The 26755-nt window shown below is 36.8% G+C and overlaps 1 protein-coding gene across 1 annotated transcript in view; it reads left to right on the forward strand.

Moving 5' to 3' along the window:
• Positions 1-26755, forward strand: part of CRIM1 (cysteine rich transmembrane BMP regulator 1) — a 170222-nt gene that overhangs the window by 120061 nt on the left and 23406 nt on the right. Inside the window, exons 8-9 of the mRNA XM_059469584.1 lie at positions 14572-14700; positions 24952-25108. Of these exons, the coding sequence (XP_059325567.1) occupies positions 14572-14700; positions 24952-25108 (286 nt within the window). The remainder of the gene's footprint in view (positions 1-14571; positions 14701-24951; positions 25109-26755) is intronic.

The following is a 26755-nucleotide window of genomic DNA, read 5'->3' on the forward strand; positions in this document are numbered from 1 at the left end:
CAATTTAGGTCCTCTGGACTAGGCTGCAAAATTCTATGCAATAACATGTTTGTACTTTTAGAAGATGATGTAGCTACAACTGTTTAAGTCCATAAAAGTTGTTTTGGTGCTTGGGTGAGTGACATATGGAGTACAATCATACTTATGGTACAAATGGATGAAAACTGACACAATAGAATTGTGGAATCAATATTTAAATGAGGTACTTGTGTCATCTAAATTATGTCTTATTAAAAATAATCTGCCTTCCTATTTGTTTGTCATGTTAGCCTTTGTATGATGTATGCTTAATTGTAGTCATCTAGTTTTGAGGGTATCATCTGGAAGGCAGTGATACTGAATGGTGTTTTGAGGAACTTTTTAATTGTTAAGCTTAAAAGCGTCACATTTGCCTTGGTGTTTTTTGTTGGTTTTTTTATCAAAAGGTAATGAAATTATCTAAGTTGTGAAACCTACAGTTAGTAGAAGTGCTTTCAGTTCGTGCTAGATCAAAGTTTCAGCATACTTAGGTTCCAGTGGTCAGAGAACATTTGAAAACACTTGAATCCTGTCTTATTTTTTCCCTTCCCTCTCCCACACTAAACAAATACAACCGAAACAAATTATTGTGATCTATTATTGCAAATTATTTAATTCCAGGAATCGAGATATGGTATTATTTCAAGGATCAAAAAAATACTGGACTGTTAAAACACAGTAGTGAGTTCAAATGCTAGAACCCAAGATTTAAAAAATTAAGTTTGCAAGAATCTCCTCTGAATGATTTGGTGAGAAGTTATTCAGAATTTGAGACTTATTAACTTATTTTGCAATGATGACAAATTAAAAAATCTAGGAGAAATGAACCATCAAGGGTACCAGCAAATCTCTTGGAGTCATGTTTTGGGGCATTAAACACGTCCAAGGCCATTATGCCTTGTGATGAGCAGCCTGAATAAATGTATTTAGACACATGAGAGCAAGGTGTTACCTGATTTGGAGTATGAGCCCTGTGCATCTTTCTGAATCTGTTAACATTTTGCTTTGAAAGCACACATTAAGAAAATCCCAGAACATTAGGAAAAAATAACAATGTTGGGTGTTCACTGTCTGCCTTTAATATTAAGAATGTGGATCTTACAATTACTTATTTTTAAAAAGGTAATGTTTGAGCTGATGGCAGCAGGGAGTTGTGTGTGAGCTGTAGATTTCTGGCCCACCTCCAAGGTCAGATAGCTTCATGTGTCTTAAGCCTTAAATCTGAGATTAGTAGTGTTTCTACTTGGAGTTTAATGTGTGGGGTAGGAAACAAGTACTGTCTGCTTTCATTACAAAACAGCTGTTGCTTGCTAACCCAGTAGGCAAGGACCTTCTTTAGATTTCTGTTCTCTGGTTTTCTCCTTGTTCTAAGGCTGAATTGGAGAAGGATGCATGCCCTGGGAAGACAGTTAAAAACTTTTACTTCCTTCACTCAACTGATTTTTCCCAAATTTTAGTTTGATCATTTTAATCACAACCTTGTCCCATCAAAAATGCTGTTTTGTTTCTTCCATCATCCAGCCACCTGATATCTCTGTTCTCTTAAACAGGTAAGCTGCATGGAGCAATGCTCCTTCCCATTTTAAATCAGCTTCTCTTTTTCCTGAGCATTGTTTCTGTTGATGAAGTGCTGCTGCTGATGCTCACTGTGCTGTCCATGACCTGCAGGGGTGGTGGGAACAGGTCCTGGCTGGGAAGCTGGCTGAGAAATCAATCCCTTGATTGTAATGATTCTAATGAAAAAGGTGTGCAGTACATTTTAATGGAGCTGCAAGCAATGAAGTACATTCCAGGCTCATTTTTTCCTAAAGAGGAATTAAAATGGATTGTCAGCCATTTGATTGTTTTCTGCATACCATTTCATTGCACTTGCATATCCACAGCTTAACCTGAATTTTGCAGTGCGCTGTATGAGCAGGAGTGTTGCCTGTCTGTGCTCTCCAGTTTGGTTTCTCCATCTTTCTGCTTATCTAATTTCCAACTGTTAAGGAAAGAGAAGCAGAATTCTTATCTAGTGTGGGTAAAGGTCTGGCATCAGTGATACTGTGTAAGTGTCATATTTTCAACTATGTAAGTTAGTGAAGCAGAAAAAGCAGTGTGCTTTAGTGACATCTTCTATAAATTGCCAAAAATAATGTAAACTTTGCAGCTGATTTTGAAATAGTAGTTTACTAGTGATTGTAAAGGTAAAAATACCTCATTTTGCACTCCTCTTTTGAATGAACAACTTCCAGTTCTCATTCACATCTCAGCCTATCAGTACTCTCAACAAGACTGTATGCCCTAGAGAAATAACATCATTTTTACAGATTAGTTTAAATTTACTTCTTTTCAAAAGTTTATGTAATTGCATCATGAATATACTTTGCTCTTACTTGTATATTGCATTTCTTGATTCAGCTGTAGCTCTTACTTTCTGCATTAATTTTTCACTTTTTTTGTGGAGACTAATGCAGCATGTAGGAAATAATTACTTGATGTTAGAATCGTAACTATCCGTCAGATCTAAAGCAGAAAGAAGAATGGGACCTGCTGAAAACCCCCTACTATCTTAATCAGTTTAGTGGCTGGTAGACCAGTTCAGGCCCATATTTCTATTTAGAAATAAGTACTAGGTAAAGAATAATAAGACACTTTATAAGCTTATCACTATTTTTAAGCATGCATTTATTTCTCATTGGACTTCTATTTACATTTGAAAGAGAACCCACTTCCAGCAGCCAGCTTCAATTGTGTGAGCTTACTTTAGGCATGTCAGATATAAGCTCTTTAATATGCAAACCAAAGCATTTAATCAAAGATATTTCTGTCGTATATTTTGGTTTGAGTGTTGAGGGATACAGGGATTTGTGAGACAAATTTAGGATTTGATGAGAAAATTCTAATCAAAACTGGTTGTGGATCTGACCTGGCTGTGGCTCATCCAGAGTAAAAGGTAATTAGTATCAGTCACTCCTGACTCTTCCTCTCCGGCTTTGATCTAAATGTTGCTGCACCTGCACTTCTGCCAATTCAGTTATTTCTTGGCTGGTTTATAATCAGTTTCAATGAAGGATATATTTGTTCCTCTAGATAAGTTTACATTCCAGCAGCTTCATAAGGATAAATTTTTTCTTGGATTAACTTAAAAACATTTTCCTGCCAGAGATCGCATATAACATACTAAAAATTCCATGTACAAAGATTCTTGAAATATGAGCACAGTATGTCAGCACACAAATGTATTCAGCCTTTGAATGCAGTAAATTCAGAATAAACTAGAACATTCTCATTCCCTCATGAAGAAAATCCTGATGTTCTTTTTACCACAGTGAGAAAACCAGGCTGTGAGGATTGTAGAGACTAAAGTTACATAAAATCAGCTGTTGACACTTGTCTAAATTAGAGACCAAGATGGAGCAATTGTGATATTTCAGTTACTGTATAGAAGTGATTTGTATGTGTTCTCCTTTTCAATTCTCCCTAACATGCTGCTGTATGTGTATCCATGGTGTATATCCTGTATGCGCTGTGCAATACATGTCCCTGTGTTGATTGGATGCCCAGAGTGATTTGCAATGTATAATTTTCTGAATGCTTGCCTTGGGTTTGCTGGACCTGGGGAAGATGGTAGCAGTCGCTCCCCTCACTTCAGTCTTGCTGCTGCTGCTGGAAAGGGAGGCTGAGTGAGGAGGTGCTTGAAATGCTTTACACTGGAGCTCCCTGGGGAGATTGATCAGGAGGAAGAGACGGGAGCATGGGGGAGTTAGGCGCATGAAGGAGAGGGGTATTTATGGATGTGGTGTCCCAATTCCATGATTTGTGTATGGATTTTATTTTCAAATCTGTGGGCAGCCTCTCTTGAGTTGCGCTGTAGCTGGTATCCACTAGTATCTTTACCAGCTCTGTTTGATGTTTTTACTAGCTCAGATCAAAGCTAAATTTATTTTATCTATGGACAACAAAGCTAAAAAGAACAGTCAGTGTCTTATGAATTCATACTCTGCCTTCTATGTTTTAAAGCAGAGAACTGACAGAAAGATGCTCACCAAATTCAACAAGAGAAAATAAAGCATGCTATGCTGTGAGGAACCAGATTAATTTTGATTTTTGTCTCAACATGGTTTGACCGGAGGTATATGGGGGAAGGACTGCACATGTGCCACTTGCAGGAGGCAGCTAGGAGAAGATGGAGGAAAGCCCTGTCTCTAGGGAGACTTTGCCTGGCAGCATTTTCATGTCTCACATGGAATAGGCAGTCAGTAGGAGACCACCAAGGACACTGTGTCCTCCAGAGAGGTTCTCCAATTGGGCGGCAAAAGGTCTCCAGGAATGCACTGCAGTCAAACACTGAGCTGGGCCAGTGGTCTCCTGCCAGCAAGCAGACCTTGGGAGGAGCTGGGGGCTGTAGAAGTAACTGTGTCACAAGCTGCTGGCCTCTTTTTTGCCCTCACTTTTTGCCCTCGCTCTTTTTGCTTGCTCTCACTCGCTTGCTCTCCCTCTTGCTGGCTGGTCACCTGTTGACCACCTCCTTTTCATTACCAATAAACGGTTCTCAGATACAATATTTGCCTCGTTTGGCTTAATTCTGTCCTAGACCATCTGTTTTAAAAGAACTTCCCGCAGTTTCCCCTTAGTGGAACGTGACATGCTTGGAGGAGATTCTTCATGAGTCCTGAAGCAGAGTGATTGTTAAATAGCAGTTTTCCAGGAGAGGTTTTGTGATTAGGGGAAAGAGCATGTTGAACATGGATTATCAGGGCCTTGAGAAGGCAAATACCATACTGAAATTAGAATCAAGAGGAGAATTCAAAAGACTTGAAGTAATCTTTTTTGCTCTCTTTCCAGTGGGTGGGTTTGCCCCTGGATGACATAGTACATACTTGGTTCTTTTCCATACATTGCTTCTCTTATAAGGGTGGAAGCTGGAAAGCATTGGAGAGCTGTGAGCACAGTCCAAAATTTGTAGAAGACAGACTGAATAAATTGGATTGGTTCAGCTTAAAATAAAACTATGAATTCAGAATGTGAGCATAGCAGTCCTCAAGTGACTAAAAGGTTGTTGCAAAGGAAAAGATAAGACAAAAAAAGAATGGAATTAGGTAACAGAAGAGAAAGATGGGATTTAGAGGAAGGCAGAAAGTTGTTGAGGAAAACAAAATTCCCTCTGTGGCATGTTGTGACTAAGATTGTCTTTTGATGTGTTCGGGGCATGGCAGTTGTGTTTTCAGGCGTAGTGAAAAGAGATTTGCTCAGGAAATTGCTTGCATAACTGAAAGCAGTAATGGTATTTCACGTGTAGTGTTCAGTGTTCAGGCAAGGGATGGCTGTAGCTTACCAATACAGAGCCCGACACATAGCTGGGGTCCAGGGGGGCAAGGGTGTTTGGGGTCTTTTTAACTACACTTCAAAGTCATCAAAACCCTTTTGGCGAGACATCTTGATACAATTTATCCACTTGAATCACTTCTTTCCACTTACCTGACACATTAAAGCCCATGGGCTTAATAGTAAAATCCCAATGTATGAGGCAGGGGACTGGGTACTTTGAGGTGGCTGTTTCCATAGGGAGAGAGGCACAAAGCCTTTCCACAGAAAAGGCATGAAATTGGAGACAAAGGCATATTGAGACATGATAGTGTGGAGGGGAAGACCTTCCTTTATCCTTAGCCTGTCCCCAAACTTAAGCTCTTCAGTTTACACAGCTTTTCAGGGCATGCACCTCCTTTCTCTGGTGACAGCTGGGAAAAGAAGGCCCATTCCCTTCTGTGGATCCAGTACAAACAGTTGGTTAGTTTTCAGCTCCTGATGGATGCTTCTATATAGCTTCTATAGCTCCTGTAATGATATTGGCCCTCTGGGATTTGACTTTGTTTATTTAATCTATTGTCTATTTATCTGTTTAGTTTGTTTTCTCTTTAGATGTCTCTTCATTAAGAGCCAAGGCTTAGGCAATCATACTGGCCTTCTGTGCTTTCCCCATGGTTTTAGAGCCAATGGCTTATTTTTGCAGCACAAGGAAGGGATCACATTTCTTCGGATTAAAACAGACAGCTAGGTAGAGGGGAGAAAGGGCTTTTTCAAGCGCCATAAGGGACTGCAAAATTTTCATATATGCTCACACTTCTTTTGGCTCAGACCAGCCCTTCATGGGGACTGGTCATGGTTCCTGTTCCATTGCAGCTAACCAGATCCATTGGCAGTCAGCTAAATTGGCAGTTAGTACTGCTGCTTACTGCTTCCTTCTTGCTGGGCCAACAACTTTGCTTTCTAAGTAACATTACTGTGGTTTAAATAGCAATTCCATTTTTAACAAATTTTACAAAAAAAGAGAGAATATACCATATGAATATATAATAGCATGGGAATAATACTAAAGAAGCTACAGTGATAGAATAAACTTACCTTTGGGCCATCTGCAGACAGCCATCTGCAAATTGGAATAATAGCTGTGTTCACAGGAAGTAAATATTGGTTAGGATAGTATGATTTTATTTTTTTTAACAAGATAATAAATACAAGCATTCAGCACTGGCATTGAGGCCAAAAATGTCCTTTTTGGGAGGTCTGTGGTTGCTTCTATTCCCTTGGATCTCTCAGAGGCTCAGGCTATTCATAGAGAAAGCTGATACACAGTAATTGGTTATCTCACAGCATGTCCTTCTGCAAGAGAGCCCTCAGGTACAAGTGGCTGTGTGCCAGCATAAGCTGTGAATGAGAAATTAAGTGTTAAACAAAATCCCCTCAGAGGATTTTCATGAATAAGACCCACAGTACTTTGCTGTCATTATGGCTGACACTTTATCTTCACAAAAAGAAATTAACATTTTCATCAATAAAGGAATCCAAACTCTAGCTGAGATGTAATTCAGTTCAGTTCCTTTAGCGTGTCTAGCACTTCATTAAGTAAAAACAGGCAGCAGAGTCCAGTGAAAAGAAATTTGATTCATTCAGGATGAAGTCAGTGGTAGTGAGCAGTGTTCACTGACATGGGGTTTGGGCCCAGAGTCCTCCTTAGAGCATGAAATGTAAGTTATTGTTCAGCAGCAGTGCTGGAGCTCCCAGCCAGCCCTTTCATCAAAGTCAATTAGGGGATGCAAACGCCATGCTGCAGAGAATTGGGCTTCTCTTTGCCAGATCATGATTTAGTACAGTGGTTCTAGAGAAGGCAGCTGAGCCTGTGGAACCACTGGATGATGTAACCAAACTGGCCAGGGCAAGCCAGTGAAATTCAGGAAGACTTTACGAATATGGAATAACGTTTTCATGGTTTTCAGTGATTCATTGTTGAATTCAGTGGAAGACTGCTGAAAGGATAAATAACCAGAGAATCCTAATTAATATGTGTCAGAGGATGTCTCACTTATGAAGAACCTCGTGGATCCTCCTCATTTTTTTCAGCACCAATGGTTTTCATAGATTTGCCTCAGATGTACACTAATTTAGTGTTTATCTTCACCTATTAAAAATAAGTGAATGGCCTTCTTAATGTATTTTAACAATTCTTGATAGACTTAATTTATTCTGCTTCAACAAGGTGGTTGTTTCTAAGTGTCATTCCACTGAAAATTGTCAAAAAAAGTTCTTAGCAACATGAAAATTCATTTGACATGCCTGTTAAACCAAAAACTTCTAGAATTGATTATTACAGACAAAAGGTTTTAACTTCACATTTTGAGAGTAGAAAGTATGTATTTTGATTGCATCACTGCAGAAAAAGACATGTATGTATACCCCCAGCTTCTTTACTCTGCAGCAATAAATAGTCTTTGATTATAATAGTTACTTTCAAAGAAAAAAATACATATTTAGTACTTGCAGGTTGGCAGCATGAATAACATTTGAGACAAAAGGCTGCCAAACTGAACTATGTGTTTAGAGGTATCAGTGAATGTATTTTCAGAGTTACTTGTGACATTAGAAAATTGTATCACCTAAGTCCTTGCATACATTTATAAATTGTTATGTGATGCTGAATTGTTGAACCCCGATAGCCGACACAGCTTTAATTCTGGGAAAAAATTTCCTGTGAGGCATTAGGTATTTCAAACCCAGGAAGGAAATTCTTTAGCCCAGGACTCAGGACTGATATTTTTCATGTAATGAATTGGAGGGGCGGGGAGGGCTGGAATGCGAACTATGAGGATGGAAAACATTTAGTCACTCTTGGAATGATATGAATGTTTTTACAGGAAGCTTAAGTAAACACACATGCTGCTGCTTAGTAGGCTGCAGTTAACTTTTTTGGACAGTAGACAAAATTTAAACAAGTATGCAGACTTGAATGAAAGGCTGTTGAGCAGCACACCCTTCAGGCCCAGTTTTGAGCCAGTTATCGCTTAAAACATTAGGTAAAAAGCTAGACTACAGTTTATTTGGGGTTTTTTTTTCTTTTTTTTTTTTTTAATGGTAAATGCTTGAATGCACTGATTTTTAATTTCTTTGAGTCATTTGATACTGGTTTCATAGGAACAAAACATCTTACTTCTTTTAAAGGTGTTGTCTGTGTTATGAATTACTACAGAAGAGGGAGCTATTTCACTTTCCCCAAACATGGGCATGTTCTTTATTATTCATGCTGGAGATCTTTCTCCTTATTTACAACATGATTTTGGGGGTTTTTTCCCAGAAGAGGTTTTCACTTTATGAAAACAAAAGAGATGTTGGTCATCCTAGAATCCTATTCTGTTGCACTTACTCAGAAGAAATGTTGTGCAGAGGAAGAAGCTTAGAATACAATAGTTACTTCCCTACTTACAACCAACTTTGTAAAATCATGGAGTAGCTATTTCCCTCACATGATATTACTGAAAGCGTGAAACAAAACCTTTTTGCAGTTAAAATATTGCATTCCAAATGAAACAAAGCAGAGAGATTGTTTTTCATGTAATATTAATAATAAAAATACCTTGCCGAGAGGTAAAGCCTGCATAATGTATTAACTTAAAGGAGAACAAAAAAATGAGACTGATTAAAGCTGGTTGTGGCTGTTACTAAATAATTCTTAACAGAGAATTGCTCTTACAAACACCTGGAAGAAATTTTGCTTCCTGAATAAAAAAGCTAGTTTTTAAGTCATGAAGTAGATTCAGATAGATAGTGTTAGGCAAACATGTACTTGTTTTGCAAAAAGTAGGTAATCAGTACTTGGCAAAAGCATACAGAAATCATCAGAAATGGAAATATTTGTCATTTGGTTTCAGTTCCTTGATTAGGGTTCATCAAAGATATTGCTGCTTTAACTGGTAGTGTCCTGAATTTCTATGAAAGTGAAATTCATGGAGTCATGCTAGTTGGAAAGGACCACCAGAGATTTTTCTACTCCTATGTCCTTCTTAAAGCAAGTCCTGTGACAAGGCCTTGTCCCAGTTAAATTTTGAATATTTTGAAGGATGGACATCACACAAGTCTCCATGACCATGTCATAGTTTGATGATCCATGTGGTTTAAAAGAAAGATCAAAACAGCTTTTATCAAGCTGTCATTTCCCATTTCGTGTGTGTGTTTGTTGCCTCTCATCCTAGCTTGGAGCCACCTCCAAGATTAGCCAGGCCTTGTCATTGTTGTACCTTGGGGTTAAGGAGTGGCAGAGAGCGGGGGGACGCCCCCTGACCCTCCTTCCCCAGGCTGAGCACGCCCTGCTTTGTCTCTCAGCCTGTGCGCATGAGCCACCTCTCCAGCCCTGGCCAGCTCAGTGGCCCTGTCACGCACTTGCTCAGGTGTGTCCGTGTTTCTCCTCTACTGAGAGCCCAAAGGTGCCCACGGCTCCAGCTGTAGGCTTCCAGGTGCTGAATGGAGGGAAACCATCACCTCCTTGTACCTGCAGGCTCTGCCTCTGCCGGTGCAGGTCCCTCTTGTCCTTCACACAATCCAAAACTGAACTCTTGGTTCTCTCATAATACATTTGGTTTTGCAGAAGGGTAGTTAAGTATAATCTCTCTTTGTTTTCTGATACAAACTCTATGGCTACAGTTCAGATTTTGAACTAAGAATATGATAGGAAGACGGGTATAATTTTTCATTCTGGTTCCACACTTAAGAAGGATGCTATTTAGTTAGTTAGTTGTCCTTTGTATAATTTATATAATTGTAATAAAATTTTATTTAACAGTAGAAGTTAACAAGATTGCAATAAATTTTAAATTGTCCCTGGTTTTTTTCTTTATTTTTATTTGTTTTCTAAGGCTTTAGCAGTGAATGGTATATTTCAGTTTTCATTCTCTTCCTTTTTTAAAAAATAATTTATCAAATTGTGTATATAATAAAATTGTAATCCTGAGAAACAAATTTTCCCTGTTCCCACTGAAACATGGGTGCACCAATTTCTCTCCATATCTGAATACTTGAGCAGTATCTTAGTACCTCAGTATAACAAATTTAGGGCTCAGTACTAGACCAAATTGACCATCCTTTGTTCATGTGCGTGTATTAATAGTAGTTCACATTGTTAACAGAAGAAAATATCTGTTCTTTGTACTGCAAGCTGAGTCACATCACTCAGGAGAAGTGGGAGGTCTCAGAAATTAAAGAAAGAGGGATGTAGGGATTGTTTTTGCTCATATTACAGAAGTATTCTACATGGAAATAATCAGTGAAAATACTATTCTATCTTGATACCACCATCTTTTTTTTTTTTTTTTGACAACCAGTTTTTGTGTTGGTGTGGTTAATATAGGTCCTTAAGGACAAAGCTAGCTCCAGACATTACTTGAATGCCACCCTTCTTTCATCATAAATGCAGTTTGATTTCAAGCTGGAATGAGGAGCTTCAGGGTTTGATCGCATATTGTAGTATTTTTCAGTGGACTAGTCAGACTGAAGGTCCACCAACAGCTGAAATATCTGTTGTAGATTTTAAAAGTTGTTTTTAAGTAAATGGTGTTGTAAAGACTTAATTCTAATATTTTTATCAACCTCACAGCAAGCAAATTAATAATCTGCACCAGATTATTAAAATTCTCAGCAGAAAAAATATCAGAGAGGATATATGGGATCATGGTGTTCTAATAGGAATCTGCCTTTAAATATAAGTGCTTGACATCAGCAAAATCTGTGCTCCATTAAATAATCCATTGTTTTCATCCAGACTCTCTTCAAACCCCCTCTCTTTCTTTCCTTCTCTCTTTCTTTCTATGGTATATTGCATTGTCGGTAGAGCACACAGGCAGAAACAGCACCCGTTTTTCCCACCCATTGTCTGTGCATTTGTGCACTGGATCTTTCTTCAGCCCTTTCTACCCAGAGCAGCAGTGAAAGCCCAGTTCAGATGGTGTGGTGGTACATGCTTTTTCAAGCTTAGCTACTGCTTGCCTATTCAAATAGCCAGAAGTCTGGTAGAGCAGATCTGGCTTTATTTGTTGAGTCTTGTCTAGTGAAGTGAAAAGGCCTGATTTTTTTTTTTTTTCCTGGCTGCATTTTTGCACATGTGGGGGTAGGGAATGAAATTATTTCTTTTGTCCTCTGTTTGCAGCTCATTGAGAAGCAGGCATGCATATAAAATTACTGTATCTCAGGGCTTACCTTTAGGGAGAGAAGGGAAAAAGAAACAGATTTGTAAGCTTGACTGGAAACACTGAGGATGCTGAAAGCTGGCCCAAAAGTGGAAGGTAACAGAATAATAAAATACAATGAAGAGAGGACGAAGAAAAACTTTTCAAATTAATATAACAACAGTTTAATTTAATCCTTTATAAGAAATACCATATATTGCATGTATCAAAGGCACAAAAATTGTGTCTTTGTGTCCAAGGCAAAGGAGCATCAAAATACCGATGTTGCGTTGCGGAAAGTCACCAAAACGGATGGATGGATGGATGGATGGATGGATGGATGGATGGATGGATGGATGGATGGATGGATGGGAGGGAGGAAGAGAAAGGAAGAAAGAAAGACAGAAAGTTAGTTTCCTTATATGTTAAGCTACACCTGCAATTACAGGGAAGTTATTTTGAGGAGTAGACTTTAATGATAGGGAGTGAAATACAGTCCTCTTTCTCTCTAGCTTTAGTTTACACCCAAGTGGATCAATGAATATAACTAACCTGCATCTCAACTTTCAGTAAGGCTTTTTTGCTTTTTTTATTGACATGTTTTATCTCACATCTGCAGTCAGATGGTAAAGCTGCAGACTCCTTCAGTTCTCTGGCTTGTGTCAGTGAACTTTTCTCTGGGCAGCAGTAATAATTCATATGATTTGTACTGGTTTTAGCTACCTGTGAGTACAAGATCCCTGTGGCCTCTTTGTCATTTGAAGTGTAAGGTTTGTGGGGGCTGACCAGTGACCTGACTGTAGCTTCAGGGTAGCTCTTGCATTCTGGCCTTGTGCATGTTTAGGATATTTTGGGTAGAGAATGGAGCAATGCTAAAAATCAGTTTGGTTGCAGAACTAGTTTATATACTCAGAGGCCTAAAATAATCAGGATTAATTAATGGAATTTATCATGTTATTGGTGTATATTGATATATAGCAATATGTACATGATTCCTAAACTAAAGGCTTGGTGAAGTTGCAAATGTTAAGTATTAGACATGAATGTGATTTAGTCTGATACTTTATTAAATTAATTTGAAAAGAACTACAAAGACTTCATTTAGACTAAAAGAACTGTTGCTTAAAAATCCATGGATTTTGAAATAGTTTGCTCATTATGACTCTTCTTCTACACTACACGTGCAAACTCAGAGCTGTGAAATGAAGAATTAATGGAAACCAATCCTTTGATCTCCAAGCTTGTTATTTATATTAAATCCCTACAAACAAAAAAAAAAGAAAAAAAAGAAAAAAAAAGAAGATAAATTGAGGTATCTAGAGAGACATGTTGCCATTATGCAACTTCCAGTTTGTGCACAAACAGTTGTTGGCACTGTTCTATATATTTTAAAATGTATTGCTACTTTTCTAATAGAAATTATACAAGCAAGAGAATTTGAGTGTTACTCAGCAAGTGCATAATCTGAACCATGACCTCTGAGATAAGTTTGAAGTTATCTAACTTAATTGTAGTGTCTTTAATGCAGTTTTTTCATTCCAAACTCTAGTTATCCGACCTAATTTTAAAAGGATTAAAAACGTTCATTGCCTGCATAAACTGTTGTGCTGGGAAAAGCAAGTCTGGAGAGAAGCTACGAAAGCTGAAAATTGTGAAAGACAATGAAAGCAGAAACGTTTATTCTTGTAACAGGATCATTTGTAGTTGACTGGAAGGCATGGGTGCAAAAGCTGTGTGCTGGAATGTAGCCAGTATGCACAGGAATCAGTATTTTGTTTAAGAGTGTATACTTCTAGCAAGTTAATCTGCATTGAATAATATTTTACCCTTACTCTGAAAGTAAAGACTATCTGCCTATAGGTAAAAGTGGCAACATCTGTGGTCTGAGGATGAAAGCTGGCAATGTGGCCACCTCCACTCCATATAATTTCTCCATATTTTCACAATTTATCACTTTAGATATGGAAAGCTTTTTAAATTTAATTTTGTATAAATCTTCATTTTTTGAGATAGAGAAGAAGCGTACACTTAAACACTTGAAGCACTGAAATGGAAACTCACAGTTCTTTAAATCATGCGATTTTTGTTTCCTGAATATTTTGTATAATGTTAATAATGCTTATAACTGTGAACTCATTGGTTCTTCAGTACCTGAGTTCTATGAAAAGCACAAGAAAGACAAAATTAGTCTCAGAGAGCAAAAAGTTGTTCAAGAAAAGATAGGTATTGCTTTCCTCCTGAATCCTGCTTTATGATGGTCATTTTGAGGTTTCTTGTTATCTTCGTAAGTGTCTGGATTTTGGTTTATTCTAACAACTTTCTATACTGCAGCATGTTATTTTTTCTGTCTACCCTATGTATCAAAACGAATTTCATACTCCAGCATATTTAAATGGTGTCAAAAAGCAAGTATTATACTGTTGATAAGTAGCTCACAATCAACAATGATCTCCTCAACCTCAGAAAGCATAATCTGGCACAGCAAAGTATACTGTAAAAAGTAATGTTTTCGATAAATAACCATGATAAATGCTCTCCAGAGGTCTTTCACATGCAGAGCATCTTACATTCCCTTTTGGTATTCAGAGTCTCTTCTGCTATAAATTTCAGCAGAGGTGATCTTGTTCACATGGAGAACAATTTGACTTCTGAGTTACATGTTTGATGTGCAGCTTGGTAGTATCAATCAATTCAGCTTCAGAGAAACTCTGCTCAGTTTCTAAAGCAAAAAAATCTGCATGAAATTTTGATTAAACACTTCTGGAGAAATGTGGGCAAAATAAGTATTTTGCATTTAGTTTGAAACCGCATGAGCATGAAAGCTGATTTCATAATGAACAAAAAAGTGGTAATCCTTTTCTGTTTAGATACTTCAGAAATTTTCTGCAGCTTCATGCTGTTTTTGTTGACTGTACATTTGAAACAAAGTCCATTTATCATTTTTTTTTCTAAATTACCCAGAATATTCATCAGAAAAAAAAAATTAAAATTACTCTCTTTACTGTTATGTTGTGTATGGATTTTTGTGAACTCAATTAAAATATTCAAAAATCTCAAATTAATGTGGTTTTTTTCTTATCCGCAGAGCCAACGTATATCACAATAGGTCCGCCCACCTGTGAGGCTTTGGTGAACTGCACTTTGACTGAAAAAGACTGTATCTATAGCTTCAAACTGGACCAAAATGGTTGTCGCATTTGTCAGTGCAAAACGAGTGAGTATGCAGAAATATGGTGGCTTCTACCTTTTATACCAAATTGTATGTGAAAATGGTAGTATGCTGGTTTTTTTTCCATTCATAATGTTGGTTATGTCTTGTGTTGGTACGTGTGTGCTTTATAGTTGTTCATCTTTAAAGAATTGGTTCCTGATTTCTGATGTTGCTTTCTTGCTTAAAATGTGTTTTGAGGAAAATGTACAGTGCTTAACTTTTGAGGTAAAAAATTACCAGCTGGCTAGAAAAGGTAGCAATTTGGGACCTAATATTCATATAGACTTTGAGAAGTCTTATGAGAATTCCTCATTTCATTTTCCTCTGTTTACAGAATTTTAAGAGCATCTAGGTTTCTGCAATTCAAAAAATCCTATTGTCAAGCAGCCTATTTTCAACTTAGGTTTTTTTGTCAAAATTTAGATTTTGAGGATAAATGTTTGAAAATTATATGCTTGGGAGTGGGTGTTTGTATATGTGCGAGTGTATCCCTATTTATGTTTATTTCTATAACATATTCCTATATTTATTTATATACATATATAATATTTTAGTTAGCATTTTTGCAGGCTTTAACATCTATTTCTTCCCAAAGGAAAAACACTGTGTCTTGTGAGAACTTTGTGTGTATCAAGAAAAACATTTTTTCTCTATGTGTTTCCTTGAGACTTCAGTGTTTACAGGTGAAATATAAATCAGTATCCAGGTTGGCTTTTGGAATTGGCCAACACAGGACGCCTGTGGAGTACTAGTCTCAGCTGCAGGACGCATCTCTGTGGCTGCCAACCCAAACTAGGAGCTCTTTGTAATGTTATTGTAGTTTTTCAGCTTTCTTGCAGCCTCTAAGGCTTCCACAACCAAAGTATTACTCCGTTTCTCTTCTTTTAGTTTGCCCTCTCATTCTCAGCCACTTTGTAAGCCAATATGACTATTGTAGGAGTCTCAAGTAGAAATGGTCAAAATAAAATTCTTAAACAGTACAAACTAAAAAGTTTTAGGAATCGATTGGTGTTGGAGAGGACATCCTAACAAAAGTAAATATATGGCAAGCCATAACAATATAATGGCAAATAAGAAATAATACCTTTGGAAGGGTATTCATGGAAGGATGACTTTCCTTAGGTTACATCCAAGCTATCGCATACTTGCCTTACTTCATTATTCCTAAGGAAAACATTAGAAATGTTAAGATCTGCTTTTAATGTTGTAATTTGATTTTCCTTCTCCTTCTGTTATTATTAAATTAACTGGGGAGCTTTGATCCAAACAAGAAGATGGACACTCATGACAAGTTTCATCATCTGTGCCTGTGCGTGCAGTCCTTCCCTCCAGTTTGGCACACTGGAGACACACCACCACTCCAAAGGATGATTTCTTCTGTCCTAGGTTACCAGCCTGCATATGGACACAAACCACATCTCAGGATGTTCTTGATTCGAGTACTTCTGATTAAATAGTGCAAAAGAACTTATTCAGGGGAATTTTTCTTTTGTTAGATTTGCTTGAAATTTTCTTCATTTTACCGTAGCAAATTGTCTGAAACAAAGTTAATAGTATCATTTATCATCTATTTTTTTTCAGTTAAATAATGTGACTAGTAGATTTCTTAAAAATCTCAGTCATTTAGAAAGAGGAAATCTTTATTTTCTAAGGAAGTGAAGAAAAATAACAGCTTAGAAATCTTCATCATTTGGTGGTTATCAATCAAAATGAGAGAAATTGAACTTTTCTGTCAAGTAATGTCTGTCACTTGCAAGGCTCTCCTCTGGACAAAAGAGGGTGTGAGAAATGAGAAGAGAGAAGTCTTAGGTCAGATGTGCTGAAAATGTACTGTGCTAGCTCTCTGTGTTTTGAGATCCTGTGTACTTTATTGTCCAAACCCATTCAGCTGCATCTTGGTTCTCTTAAGAACATCAGAACTTGTCTTTTCTTTAGCTCGTGTAGACTCATGTGGAGTTTTGGGAACATCATTGTCCTTATACTGCATCCATTTGCTTTTTGCTGGTCTAAGCTGCTCAGCAGAGTCAAATTTAACTGCCTCAGTAAGGAAGCCCCCATGTCTACACTAACATTTGAAGTCATCATATCCTAATTCTATTAATCTATTTCCAATAAAGTTTCATTCTTTGTTAATTTATCTTTAGATAGCTCTGCTGAAGGTTTGTTATACTTCAGTTATTTCAGCCAAAATAAAAGCAAAATGGTAAAGTGGAAGAACATAGTGAAGGTGTAATTTGTTCTTCTTTATTACCTGTGTTTGCATTCATGTTACCAGAAATAAGTACAACAGGTTTATTTGGAATGATTATATAAGTGCAGTATAATGAAATTTGTTTGGCGCTTCATTGTAATTTAGTTTTAAGTCTAACCCACCTCATTCAAGCCAGCTACAGAATGAGAAGGAAGAGAGAAGCAAATCAAAACATTTCTAGAATATTATTTTAATAGAAGTAGTTTACTTTGTCTTTTATCCTTCTTTTCATTTCTGCAGTGAATGCAAAAACATGCTGTAGCAACATGCAGTGAAAACATACATGCTGTAAATAAAATAAAACAGTTTTTAAAAGTAGCAGAGCCAGATCATAGTTGTAACAGGAGGAAAAAAAATCACTGAGCAGAGCATAGACTTATAAGGGAAGAAAGTTCAGGAAGTACACATGGAACCACAAATGATGAGGGAGAAAGAATGATCATACTGACCAGAAGCACCTAGAAGCCAAAGCAGCACTACATAGCAATAAAAGGTAAATACTAAAATCCAGAATCTAGGAAGTACTGCTGCAGAATACCAAGAATAAAACTAAAACAAGTAGGACAAACAGGAAAGGCATTACCAAAAAAAAAAAAAACAAGAAAAAAGAAAAAAAATGTAGTGTGCAACAATTGCTTGTGTGCTTGCAGTGTCTGGGCCTTTACTTTCATTGGGAGAACTGGGATGGAATGAAGTCTTTAGGAAGACAAATCCATTCGGAGGAGCCCTTGTGGAAGACCAGTGGTCTCCTGTTTGTGAGGCAGGGCTCCTCTTGCCCCAGTGAAGACTAATGGCAGGATTAATAATGCCTGCTGATTGAAGGAATGTAGGATTTAAATCTGATTGATAGTTGTGCTGCACACAAAGTCATTCTTCAGCAACCATCTGCACTGCGGGCCTTGTCTGTTCCCTGGATTAGTTTCATGGAAAAAAAACCTTTAAAATCTCTCCTGTGACTGAGACTAGTATTTTACTCCAACTGAATTGAACATGTAGAATATCTTCAGGACATAACTGTGAACATGTATGAGTTTAATATTTTTTTTTAACATTTCTAATCTTACTGAAATTGAATTAGAGTGTCGCTGTTAATTTAAAAAATTGTTTGCATCATTTAGAAGGCTTATCTTTGTGGTTCCAAGATGAAACTGTCATCCAGTTTCATTAATTTCAGACTCCTTATGGAGAGATGCAACTGGAGAAGGCTGAGATGAGTCATTATAATGCATCACTTTTCACTTTGTGTCATGGTCTCTTTTGTCTGTCAAAGCAAGTCATGCAATCACTATTCAAAAATAAGAAATCTTTGTATATTATGTGTTTGCACAGTCCCCTCAACATGAAACCACCTTCTCCCCAAAGCACATCCTATGGATACACACAGAAATAACTTTGGAAGTCTTGGTCTTGGTACCTTTTCCTTTAATGAGAACAACATGTTTTCTACCATTGAGTTAAAAGGAGACATTATCATTCAGTCTATACTAGCACACACCAGAACCATGGTCCTCAATATTCTGGCAAGTCACACCATCTCCATTTATAGCTGATGAAGCAGAGTGAAATTCCAGCATGGACTTTGGTCTTGGCAATGTGGGTCTTTATTTAGTTGCATAGGTATTCAAAAGCAGGATTGGTAGGTTTGAGAAAACTTAGGTAGGTTCATCTACAGGCTGTCTGTAAATAGCAACAGTTAAGGCTCTGAAGAAGCATAGGGACTGATGATGGCAAAAAGCCTGAGAAAACTTCGTAGGGACTGCAGCAAGAGAACACATCTCAATTCCTCATTTTGTGTGTTAATTCTTCAATAGTTAAGAGTTCCAACCTTTAGCCAAAATAAGTTCCTCTTATAGCCAAAATTTGAATATTTCATTCCTGTATTTCTGTATGTTGTCCATACCGAGAGATGTGTGTTCTCAACACTTAAACTCTCACAGTTTTAATTTTTTCCATTTAAATAAACTTATTTTGTGTTCATTTCTATGTCAAACTGAGGTCAGACAGTAATTGCATATTAATCATACAAAATGTACTTCAGGCAATGCAAAATTCCTGGAAATAGTAGAGTAAAATATTAATTAGGTAACACTTTTCTGTTTTAGTAGCAATTGTCTTCCAGTGTTACTTTCATTTCACAACGAATTCCATGGAAAATAAAAGTTATAAAATAAAAATCCAGATAATCTTTCTTAGTGCTAAGGAGAGCATATGTTAGATTTTTGAGTAATTCTGAAAGAGAGAAAAAGGATGTCTTATTATCTTTCTGCAGTGATGTAAAAGGGAATAGCTATTACAGGCAAGACTTCAGTTAAGGAAATACAACCCTAGAAAAATTAGGATGAAGCACATTTCCTAAAAATTTAAGGCTCAGATCAGGAAAAAAAGTACATGTTCTTGTAGAACAAAAGTAGTAAATCTAAGCACACGTGCAAGATATTGGAAGTGCTCCCTGAAGAGGATGGAATCATGATGAACAACTCATGCCAAATAAATATTATCTGTATTGTCACTAGAATGAGTCTTTGGCAGGATCTCTGAAGATTACAATATACTGGAGTTAGTGCTTACAATATATCTAGTGCAACAGAAGCAGATAAGAATTTCACCTGGCTTGCCTTGTGAAAGAAAAAGAAAATCAGCGTGCTTGAAGCTTGATCATTATACAGTAATTCCACCTTTGAGATGGCACTGCTACAATTTCATTTTCATGAATTCATGTGTTGTATGCAAATCCTAGATTTGTTTAGAGCACATATCCAAGTGGTTAATTTGCCTCAATGGGCTCACAAGATGATTTATTTAAACAGGGTTTTCTAGCATCACAGCGCCCAGTCCCTTCATTTTTTTCCCAGCTTTTGTGAATCATGATTTAAGTCTAACAAAAGGAGGGAGGGTTAGTGTGGATCTGTGGAGGCAATATATTCAGAGAATTCCAGTTACTGTTAAGTAACCTAGTTTTCTCCTTCATAAATTTGCCTCCCCAGATCCCCACCCCCGAAGATTAAGCAGCTGTAGCAATCCACACCGAGAGGACGGCTGAGGAGTGCTTAATTGTAAAGGTACTGTGAAACAGTTCTCCTGGTATGATCTGTCCTCAGCATCAAGAAAATTATACTGGTTAAGGTATGTAGCTAGCTTTGTGTAGCCATGCTACAAATTTGTAAAAATGGACACCAGCCTAAGCTGAGTTGAAATACTGACATAATTCTTGTCATGTATCTATTAATATTCCCTGGCAGTTGTTTTTTTATCTGTGAATTACTGGACTGAAAACTAAAAGTATTTCAACAAAGAATGCATTTTCAAAACTTTGTGGAGTAAGATGATTTTCAGTCCTTATGATGCAAATATCAGTGTGTCCATATGTAAAATAATATTTTGGAAAAACATAAATATCCCAGTTTAAGAACCTAGATCTTTTTAAATACCATATATATGCTAGAAAAAATAATTTTTTTTTTAAAGAGCTGGAATTACAATCAATCTATTAGAAATTCAAGCAGAAGACCCTTTTTAGAGTTAACAAGCAATTCATGGAATTGAATTTTATTTACTTTTTAGAGGTTTTTTTGGGCAGTATTTTATAACACTCCAAATATTCATAGGTTCATGTGAGGTAGGGATGTGAGCACTCTGAAATCAGGAATAAATCATGCATACAGTGGTTTGAGTTTAGGACAAAGACCTGTGATTCCTGTTGCGCTGCATTGCCCCTGAGATGCCATACCTGAGTATGAGAAGAGGTTGTGTTGTATCTGAAATATTCCACTGCTAAGTTAATTCTACCAAATGCAGGCATTGCTAACATATCATGGGACAGAATGTTTTTGTTGTCCTGTTTGCAAGGTGGGACCTCGACTGTAGTGGGTCACATCAGTGTGTCAGCTGCTCTTAGATGCTGATTTTTGAACATGCTTTTCTTTCCTTCAGCAGCCAATTTTACCCAGTTTTACAGATATCGGACAACCTTTTAAAACTAGAGTTGATGTTTGTGTTGAGAATAAGATACTTACTGGAAAGAGTCTTAAAACACCAGATAGTTTGTGTGTAGAATGCTTGCCATATCTTGGTAATCATCAGTTCTCAAGGCTTTTTTTCTACAGTGGTGTCCCATCCTCCATATCCCAAAGAGATTCCTCTTAAACTGTGTAATGCTCTAATGAAACTCTCAGTATCTGTTTTATTATAGTCTGCATATATGAAAGGGTTTGTAAATGTGTAGAGAAAGTGGGAAAAGAAATCATTATATTTAGAAGGAGTTTATGGACAGTGGTGACTAGGCTTAAATACCTCACCAATGGGTTTTTTTGGAAGATTAATTCATCTTCAGCTGTTCTTTCTGCTTGTATTTGTCCAACAGCATCACATTAAATTGATCCAAATGAATCCAATGATTTGAAATTTCCATATGCAGGTTGGCATATAATGTGTTTAATTGTATCAAACTACAGAACAAAGTATTTGCTAGTACTGCAGTCTTTAGAGGACTCAAAGTCTGTAAGCAATAGCTTTTGCCAGTGTGGTGAGGACTAGTGAAGACTGTGACTAGACTGTGAACTACCAGCTGCACCTGTTGGAACTGGCTTTGCTGCTGCTTTTGCAGTCATGGTTGCATGTGGCAGAGAAAACTGAGTGATCTTGTGTGGGTGGGATTCACTGCTGTAAGTACCCAGTGCTTGTTAGTCCTCAAGTATTAGTTCTAAGCAGAAGTTCTATTTAACAACAGCATTGGTTCAGGACAAACAACCTTTCCACGTTTAGTGTCCTAGCCTTCTACTGTACTTGATTCTCTCAGCATTTTATGTGATATTTCAGCTAATGTCACATTCAAAAGCTAAGTATTTGTTGTAAAAATACAGTTCTATGACCCTGAGACATTGAGGAACACTTTCATCTTTTCTTAAGGTCATAGCTCATCAGTATCATTCTTGAATCATCCAATATCCTCCATCTGAACTCTGATCTTGTCATGCAAATTGTTTTCTGGTTCATGTTTTATAAGAAAAATTAATGAACATGTTTCTACTCACCATGTAGAACTCTACTCTCAATCCAGATATTTCCCTAAGCAACACAATGAGAGATGTTTTCCCTTTAATTAATTTCCTGTTCATCATTTTGTTTCTGTTTTAGTCTTCTACTTCCTATCTAACCATCAATTTCGTTCCCTGTGTGATGTCACTGTAACTAATCAGTCACAAAAATAAAAAAAAATAGCTTATACTTTGTGTTTAAAAGCTTAATCCCATTCTGTTAGAGTTGCAGTGACGTGCAAGTGCATAATGCAGTTCTGTCAAACTCAGATGGTAATTTTCTTCTGCATTAGCTTTTAAAATGTTTGCTGTATTCTCACTGCAGTCTGTCTGGTTGCCCTGATACACTTTTGAAGCAATTATTAGATCAGGTAGGGCTGGATCTTTTCTCTGCAAATACATTCATGATTTGGGATTCAGTTTCCTCATGAAATTTATCTACGCAGAGGTGCAAAACATCCTCAAACAATTACTCTCCTACCATTTTGTCATAATAGATTTCCTCAGTTCATTGCAGTTGACTTTCATGAACTAGTGAACTAGTTCTCCTTGTTCTTTAGTGTCACTTGAAATGCAAAACCTTAGCAAAAATTCTAGTTTTACTTATCTTTTCATAATGAATTAGTCATTCTTTTAGTAGTGATAAATTTAAAGCAATAGCTAAGGCTATAGAAAATTGTTAGGATGACAATTGTATACATAAGAATATTTAGGTTTGCAATCTTTTTCTCTTCTTTCTTTCTCTGATAGCTATGCTTTGCTTTGTGACGTTGGTGATTCACCTAATTTTCTGGAAAAAATACCTGGCTTAAAATGCTGGACTGTGCTTTTAATCAGGCCTGTACAGTGGACATAAACTCTGTACCAGATGGTACTTCATTTAGAGACTGCCTGCTGTTGTCATGTTTTTAATAATGTTTTAATAGGAGACATTTAGAAAATTAGATGTAAATTCAGAAAGCAGACCAGAATTCACATCCTTAGTTTCATGACACTGCATTTCTTCATAGAGATTTTTTTTCAAAACTATTTAAAATCTATTTCCACAGTTTGTACTGTCATACTATCAGAAATTTAAGTGCAATAACATGTTAATTTCAGTAAAGAGCATCTTAGCAGAATTTAATTTTCAGCATCTTATTTGAAAGACTGTGAGCAGAGGTCTTTGGAGATTATCCTAATCACCTCATACATAACATTGACATAACACTAGAAAGTTTATACATTAACAGTCATCTGCACTGACTTCAGCAAAGTTTCCCTTTCTGCTTGACATAGTCAGACTTTTGATGCTTTCTCATATACTGTTTGTCTGTTCCTGGGAGGCAATGGTGATTATTAGTCACCCACCTCAAGGCTCTGAAGTGCTTTTCTTTCTCGGCCACTTACAAAGTGAAAATTCTTTTGAGGATAACTCACTATGGAAAGGATTAAGCAAGGAGGATATTGCTTCGAGACTGGATCTCCTAGTTAGTATGTCAGCTGACTATTTGAGTTTTAAGTATATTTAACATCATAAGCTACTTGGGATGAGACACTCGGGATGTCTTCCTGCTTTGTAGCACTGCCCTTAGACACCCTGAGCCTTTTAATAAAGTGTGTATATTAACTTTACTTGTAACAAACTTCTTTTTTGCCTCTGAAAATCAGTTTCACTAGCCAAATCAGAGCAGAATAGAAGACTGAAAACAAAGTATTTGGCTGTGGGACTCTGAGTCGTCATTATTTTGCCATCTTCTATATCTTCATGGTCAAACCTGGATGTTGTATTTTGATACCACTCCTTAACAGATAATCTGGATACAAATAAGATAAAGAAATATGCCAAGTAAAAAAAAAGTTCTTCTTTTTTTTTTTTTGAGATTTTTTAAAATTGTTGTTTCCAGCTCTTCATTTTACCTTGCATACCCAAATTCCACCTCAGAAATAGGCAGTGGATTTGCTGGTTTTTCCCTGCCAAGACTTTGTAGTGGTGTGAGTGTTCCAGCTAGAGATCAGCCATCCTTTAAATATCACTCTTGAAGTCAGGCCTTTGGATATCACCCATCATATTCTTCAATTGAAGAATCTTAATTATATGTCCCTCTTTTTCTATTTTGATCTCACTTTGGCTATAGTAATAATAGGCATTTCTTTCCCTTGTGTTTTGCATCCTTAGTGTAAAAAACCCCATAATTCTGTTTCCTCTCACCTCTGCAACCAATAAAAGGACATTGTATCCCAAAATATGTTAAGAGTGGTCTTTCTAGAAAAGCAAAAAGAAACTAATCAATCTCAAAATAGTAAATTGCAATGAGGGGATATAATGACCTTTATCTATCTCTGTACTAGAAAAATTGAATGCCAACAGTTCAACATCTTCCTTATGCCACCACAAGAGGCGGAAAACTTGGTACTGGATTTCAAGAAACAGATCTTTTAGTCTCGCATCTCTAAGCTTCAATCACATCTTAGGGTATTGCAGTTATATTTTTAAAAAGCAGATCTTAATCAAGTTGACAGCAAACAGCATAAAAAATAAAAGTTTTTAATATATCCCACCCTTTCAGTACTTACTTTAAATAAGTAGAAGATAAGTAAAGATTATCTATATTGAACAAAAGCCTACTAAACCCACATAATGTGTGGCTATTATATGTTATTTTAGATGTGTTATTATGAGCCAATGGAGAGACGGATGTTGGACTCCATTGGTTGTGCATCTGTTCATAAAACCATGTTAGTTTGTGGTACCAGGTCGTACTCCCCAAGATGCTGACAGGAGCTGAAGAATCCTGTAGTGTCTGCTCATACAGTTTGGGTTGTTACTGCAGAATTCTGTCAAATATTTTAAAAACAGGACAGTCCAAAGGTAAGGCCTAGCAGTATTACGAAAGTGACAAAGTGAAAGGGAGCAGAAGGTTTATTGTGCTGAGGACATGTTTGTATAAGCAGTGTTCATGTTGTGATGAGCTGTGTGTGTCCTTGCAGGGGAGGAGCTGTGCACCGGCCTCATTTCGGGCTGTTCCTTGGACTGCTCCTTCGGCTTCCAGACTGACGCCCACAACTGTGAGATCTGTCAGTGCCGGCCGCGGCCCAAGAAGTGCAAACCCATTGTATGTGACAAGTACTGTCCCTTTGGATACTTGTACGTATTCTCATCCCGAAAGCACGCTTCATGCAACCCCCGTCTGCGGGAAACACGCAAAAGTCCAGGCGTATCCACTTGGCTTTGCTTGGGGCATATCAGGGTGGTAGGAAAATAGAAACGGCGTTACGGATGTGGGAGTGCGGTGTTCTTCAAAATGGATTTTGATCAACACATTTAGAAACGGAAGCTCAAAAAACAGCAGATTATAAAGGGAAAGCAGTGTTAAATTGTTGAAGAATTTGACAAACAAGATGAGAAAGCTACTTACAAGTAATATCTCTTACATGTAGCATTTTGAAATTCTTTTGGCATGTTTTGAGGAACTTCTATTTTATAGCCCATTTATTTTACTCAAATTATTATCTAATATTTCGAGTTTCTTTTAATCTTGATATGACAGCAGACTAGTTTTAGTAAGATATTTTTGTTAATTGCAGGATTTGTGAAGAATAGTACTATATCTTATCTATGTTTTTGTAAATGCATTCAAAATCTGTATTTGTGGTAGACTTCTTTTTCCATAAAAGTAAATATTTATGGTTGTGAAACAGGTGATGAAAACTGAGTGGGTCTTTTGTTGCAGAAGTTTCTTAGTAATTAGTTTGAGTGGTGTCTCTATATATATCTATGTATTTTACCAGTAAATTATATTTTGTATGGGTTCATTCCATGTCACTGCCTGCTTTTCACAATACTTTAATTTCTACCTCATGACAGCAGATCTTCAGATAACATTCAAATTTTTCTATTTTTTGCAACTCGTAGTTTTTGATAGTAATACTCCTTAAATTTCTGCTTCATTTTAGAGTTCTCTTTGGCCCTTGTTCATAAATGTTGCAGGCTTTTTAATAGCCATTTTTACTGTGGTGTGTCCTCTTAGTACACTGAATAGTAAATGAGAGAGGAAAACAAGGGATTTTAAATTAAGGAGTCAATAAAATTATCATCAGGCATGTTGACTTCAGGACTGGCTGAGACTTACCGTCAGTTTTGCAAGCGAGAGAAAGTAGAACCAGAGGGAAGTTACAGAAAAGGAATCCTGTAAAGAGCAGTAATTTTATTCTTTATGTATCATGAGTTTAATACATTGACCTACAGAGCATAATTACAATTCATGTATGTGATTTTTTTTACTTAGATGAGCTGAACCACACTCTTTTTCTTTTTTTTTTTCATTCAAGTGTATGCTAAACAGTTTTATTAGAAAATCTCTGTGAATTATATAGCAAAAGCACTTTAAAAATGACAGCACATTTTAATGAGCATAGTATGGTAGTTGTAAGATTAAGATGTTTTAAAAACTAGTTGATTTCAAGCTGATGCCAGTGTTTTCAGGAACTCTGTCTTTGGGATGATTTTTCCCATACATTTTTGTGCACCTGAAAAATATATGAACTTTAAATCGTTTCACATTATTTGGAGAATAGTTTTCAATTTAAATTATGGGCTTACATGCAGAATATAATTTTATTATGCACAATGGCTGATATTTTTAAATAATTAATGTTTAACAAAGTCTTCAGATGATTTTTTAGAAATTGGAAATGAGCACTCTAATCTTGTCATTCTCTGCAAAATACATGAAAAATTACACTGAATGAAATTAATAACATTTAAAGATATCTTCATATGGAACTATTGGTA

The sequence above is a fragment of the Ammospiza nelsoni genome, chromosome 3, assembly GCF_027579445.1.
Source record: "Ammospiza nelsoni isolate bAmmNel1 chromosome 3, bAmmNel1.pri, whole genome shotgun sequence".
NCBI lineage: Eukaryota > Metazoa > Chordata > Aves > Passeriformes > Passerellidae > Ammospiza > Ammospiza nelsoni.